General features: G+C 33.7%; 1 protein-coding gene across 1 annotated transcript; it reads left to right on the top strand.

The window, feature by feature from the left end:
* The first annotated feature begins 1,871 nt into the window (after nucleotides 1–1,871).
* Nucleotides 1,872–5,039, top strand: LOC124103348 (acidic leucine-rich nuclear phosphoprotein 32 family member E-like). The gene is given in 2 exon segments (XM_046459928.2): nucleotides 1,872–2,417; nucleotides 4,197–5,039. Coding segments are annotated over 2 exon segments (792 nt in total). The 5' UTR covers nucleotides 1,872–2,094; the 3' UTR covers nucleotides 4,666–5,039.
* Nucleotides 5,040–5,588: the final 549 nt, after the last annotated feature.

The raw sequence follows: 5,588 nt of genomic DNA, 5'->3' as shown, positions 1-5,588 counted from the left end.
CCAACAATACCACATCTAGTTTTTCTCTAGCATCTGAATTAAATAGAGATTGACATTAAATCTTATCTATTTCAATTGTTGAATTAAAATGTGATTGGGTTGTAATATCCATATAAATAAATTTTGGTTAATCCAATTTTTCAATAACTTGCCCCATAAGAATTTTTTCTGAACTATTAATTAAATGAATCATACTCCTAATGGAAACATGGATGCATTTGGACTACATGAGAGTGTGACAGCTGTGGATTCTTAGCTCTTGAAAATATATTCTTTTTTTTTTTTTACTTCTGGTAAGTATTCTCTCTTATCTGAAAAAGATACAGGGTAGAAAATAGATCCTAGTTGGCACAGGCCTTAGTCTGAAATTAAATATAAATAGAAAGTACAGTATATTTATATAATATAAAACTAATACTAACATACTAATGCCCTCTAAGGAATGAAGGTTAAATTTCAACAATGGCAGTTAGTGTATTTTGAAGTGCCTGAATGTTATCCATACATCAAGCATATGCAAAATAATTTATATTTACTATATAATCTAATCTTCCTCACAACCATCTTACAAAATAGGTACTACTATAATAACTATTTTATCCATCAGCAGAAGCTAACAGAAGATAATTGGCTTCCTCACCTTCACATAGTGAGAAAGTGACTGAGATCAGATGTAATAAAATCACAGGTAGTCTGAATTCACAGTCTAGGGTCTTAACTATTGTGATATTGTCTTTTTTTTCTTGGGCTTTGTATGGCTATGATAATATACCTCTTCCTTTATAATTAATAAAAAAGCCAATCAATTTATTTTTTAATATTTATTTTTCACTTTTAGGTGGACACAATATCTTTATTTTATTTTATGTGGTGCTGAGAATCGAATGTTACACATTTTTAATTCTTTCTCAGTATCTTGCCACATCATTAAGTACATCTGAAGTATGATTAAATATTTTTTTACTCATTTTGTTTTAAATTGCACTAAAGAAAATAAAATGCCAAACTATGGTAGCTTATTGGGAACTGAAGTCCATAATATGAAAAATGAAAATCTGAGTTTCAAGTAAACTGTAGTATGCATCTTTTTATTTTCTATTTCTTCAACTCCACTGTAATGTCCCATTTTTATATTTATATAATTTTTGTTTATTTTGTTTTTAAAAAAAAACTTTATTGTATAAATTTAGGATTTAAACAATATTCAATATATGTATAGTAATGATTTAATCAAAATAATTATCTTTTTCAAAATAATTATCTTTTTCAACTCATTTTTTAAATTGAAATTAAAATAATATTTAATATGCAGTCCAGCACTTAAATAATATGGAAAATGTTTTAAAATGTTAAATGAAATGACTTATGATTGAACTCACAACATTAAGTACTATAATGAATAATTCTTGTCATGGCAGTATTTCTAAGAATATTTAGGGCCTTATCTAATCCAAGCTTCAGATTGAACTAATGTTTTTCACCTCCTAAAAGGAGTTACATGGGGGCTAGGGTTGTGGCTCAATGGTAGAGTGCTTGCCTAGCATGTGCAATGCCCTGGGTTCAATCCTCAGCACCATATAAAAATAAATAAATAAAATATAGGTATTGTGTCCAACTACAACTAAAAAATAAATATTTTTTTAAAAATTAGTCACGTGGGGCTGGAGATGTGGCTCAAGTGGTAGCGTGCTCGCCTGGCATGCCTGCAGCCGGGGTTTGATCCTCAGCACCACATACAAACAAAGATGTTGTGTCTGCCAATAACTAAAAAATAAAATATTAAAAAATTCTCTCTCGAGTCTCTGAGCAGCCATTGAAGGGGAAGGAACTGCTGGTGTGTGTGTGTGTGTTTGTGTGTGCGCACGGGTGTGTGGACAAGGAGGTGGGGGCAGTCGAGTTAGAGTCCCAACTCCTTGGACTCCATTTGCTATTCTTTTCTTTCTCCCCCACATCTATCTGGTGGTAGTGGGCGCTTAAATTTGCGTTTCTTTTCATTCATTTCCAAATCTTTTTATAATTTCAGGGTTGGGGGGTAGTGGGAAGAGCAGGAAAGGGGAAAGGAGGAGAGTAGGAGCAGAAGAGCAGGAGGAGGACATGGAGATGAAGAAGAGGATTAACATGGAGTTAAGGAACCGAGCCCCGGAGGAGGTGACAGAGTTAGTTCTTGATAATTGCTTGTGTGTCAATGGGGAAATTGAAGGCCTGAATGATACTTTTAAAGAACTAGAGTTTCTGAGTATGGCTAATGTGGAATTAAGTTCATTGGACCAACATCCCAGCTTAAACAAACTTCGAAAGTTGGAACTTAGTGACAATATAATTTCTGAAGGCTTGGAAGTCCTGGCAGAAAAATGTCCAAATCTTACCTACCTCAATCTGAGTGGAAACAAAATCAAAGATCTCAGTACGGTAGAAGCTCTGCAAAATCTTTTTTTTTAATTTTTATATCATTTTATTTATATTATATTCATTTTGTTGTAAATTTTATTCAAATGTAGTGTCCACTTAAAAGTACAGAGATAATAAATTTACTACTCAATGAATTTGCACAAAATGAACTCATGCAACCAAGATCAAGTTCAAGAAACAATGTAGCCAGCATCTCAGAAGCCTCTCAACTAACTTGTAGTGTTAAATACCTTCCCAAGGGTAGCCACCATGATGATTTATAGCACTATACAACAATTTTGACTGTTTTGAAATATATATATATATATATGAAAACTATCATATAATAGCACACTTTTTGCTTGGTTTCTTTCAGGTAACATAATGTTTCTAAACCCATCCATGTTGTGGCATATTCACAGTTTATTCATTCCCATTGCTGCATGATTTTCCATTTCACAAGCATGGCACAATTAATTAATCTAACCAGCCATATATGAGCATTTGGTTTATTTTCAGTTTTTCAATTTTGTTTTGGGGGTACTTGGGATTGAACTCAGGGGCACTCGGCCACTGAGCCACATCCCTAGCCCTATTTTGTATTTTACTGATAGGCAGGATCTTACTGAGTTGCTTAGTGCCTCACTTTTGCTGAGGCTGGCTTTGAACTCTAGATCCTCCTGTCTCAGCCTCCCGAGCCACTGGGATGGATCATAGGCATGTGCTACCAAGCCCAGCCAGTTTTTCACTATTTAAAATAATACTATCATAAACATTTTTGTACCTGTCTTTTGGTGAATTCATGTATACATTTCTCTTTTATTTATCCAGAAATGAAATTGCTGAGTCATAGGATATACATAGTACATACTGCCCAATACTTTCTGAGGTGGTTACAACAATTTAAACTTTCATCAAAAGTGTAAAAGTTACTACTCATACTGAAAAAAAATTGATTTTATCTTTTCCATTTTTGACACTTTGGAGAATATTTAATGGTATCACATTGTGTTTTTTAATCAAGTTTTTAAATTTTAACATCTTTTTACGGTTTTATTATCATATCCACTACATCTGTACTTATGCAACCTCTCAGCTTTCTAAACTAGTGTCTGTGACTCCTTTTTTTCTTCTTCATATTTATTTTAGGCACCTTTTCCAAGAATCAGATTTTTCTTCTCTTGATCATATTTATATTTTTATTTTCTAGTTCATTAAGTTTTGCTCATATTTCATAAATTCCTTTCTTCTATTTGAGGGGATTTATTTGGCTATTCTTTTCCAGACTTCTTGAGTTAAAGCATAGCTTATTCCAATTCAGCCATTCTCAATTTTTAGTAAATGTGATGGCTTCATGTACCTCCTCCTGAGAACTGCCTAGACTTACATCCCACAATGTCAGCAAATGGTGCTCTCATTCATCTTTTTTTTTATTAGTTGTTCAAAACATTACAAAGCTCTTGACATATCATATTTCATACATTAGATTCAAGTTGGTTATGAACTCCCAATTTTACCCCAAATACAGATTGCAGAATCACATTGGTTACACATCCACATTTTTACATAATGCCCTATTAGTAACTGTTGTATTCTGCTACCTTTCCTATCCTCTACTATCCCCCCTCCCCTCCCCTCCCATCTTCTCTCTCTACCCCATCTACTGTAATTCATTTCTCTCCTTGTTTATTTTCCCATTCCCCTCACAACCTCTTATATGTAATTTTGTATAACAATAAGGGTCTCCCTCCATTAAACAAGTCAAGACTTTTCAAATTTTTAAGATTTTGCAGAAGTGTTTGCCTAGTTCTGCAAAATCTTAAAAATTTGAAAAGTCTTGACTTGTTTAACTGTGAGATCACAAATCTGGAAGATTACAGAGAAAGTATTTTTGAATTGCTGCAACAAATCACATACTTAGATGGATTTGATCAGGAGGATAATGAAGCACCTGACTCCGAAGAGGAGGATGATGAGGATGGAGATGAAGATGATGGAGATGAAGAGGAAGATGAAGCTGGTCCACCTGAAGGATACGAGGAAGAGGAGGAAGATGATGATGAGGAGTAGGATGAAGATGAAGCAGGGTCAGAATTAGGAGAGGGAGAAGAAGAAGTGGGCCTTTCTTACTTGATGAAAGAAGAAATTCAGGATGAAGAAGATGATGATGATTATGTAGAAGAAGGGGAAGAAGAGGAGGAAGAGGAAGAAGAAGGTCTCCGGGGGGAGAAGAGGAAACCAGATGCTGAAGATGATGGAGAGGAAGAAGATGACTAGATCATTCTAAGACCAGATTCCCCAGCATTCCTGGGTGTGCAATAGAGTGATCACATCTTTGTTTTTTCATGTACAATAGCTATCCCTACAGAAGATAATGTGTAACTTTTTATAGAAAAGTGTGGTTTTACTATTTTTGCCTTATCATTCCAGTTAAGATTTACTAGTCTGTTAATGATCATATTGTATGTAGAGAAAAAATTTCATTGACACTCCCCCTTAAGACATTCTCTAGCAATTATATTTAGAAGCTTAATTTTTCTAATTCAAATTCAAGTTCATTGTATTAGTAATTTTTAGTCCATAATTAAAACATGATTGCTTTTACACAGGTGAAGTTTGGTGCATTTCATTCATAAGATTTTAAAGTTATTTATAAATTAACTGAAATTACAGTCATCTGTAATATGAAATGACAGTAGTCTCTTGAATAAGTTGATTATTATTTTTTTAGAGATGATACAGGGATCTTTATTTTGAAGTCACTGACTTTTTTTTAAATAGCTAAAGATATTTGGGTGGTTTTTTTGTCACATGAATTAAGTTGCAAAGTAGAAGCAGAATAATAAAGGTTCTATTCAACAAATTACATAGTTTGTGGATTTGGGGGAGGTTCTAGACAGTAATATAATTCATGGATTTTGTGGTGATTGATAAGATTTTATTTTTGAAGGAAAAATTGCCTACACTAAGTGAGACACGCAGATGAGCCCTCTCTTTAGGCTGCAGATCATGACATGCCAATGGTTGTTTATTTCGTTTTGTTTTAGGTGTGCATTTTCTCATCAATTTCTTTATGATCAACCTCCCTTCTTGTTGACTCCCCTTTGTCTATCCCAAAAGGAAGCTGGGAACTTCTGGATACCCAGAAAACCTTTAGTCTTATACCTCAACCACCTTTTCAGATCTCTCTGGGTTTTAAA

Source organism: Marmota monax, unplaced genomic scaffold, assembly GCF_021218885.2.
Source record: "Marmota monax isolate L192 unplaced genomic scaffold, Marmota_monax_Labrador192_F-V1.1 WCK01_AAM20220418_F8-fsc00280, whole genome shotgun sequence".
NCBI classification, from domain to species: domain Eukaryota; kingdom Metazoa; phylum Chordata; class Mammalia; order Rodentia; family Sciuridae; genus Marmota; species Marmota monax.
The sequence above is the reverse complement of the archived record's forward strand: the minus strand, read 5'-3'. Positions and strand labels throughout refer to the sequence as shown.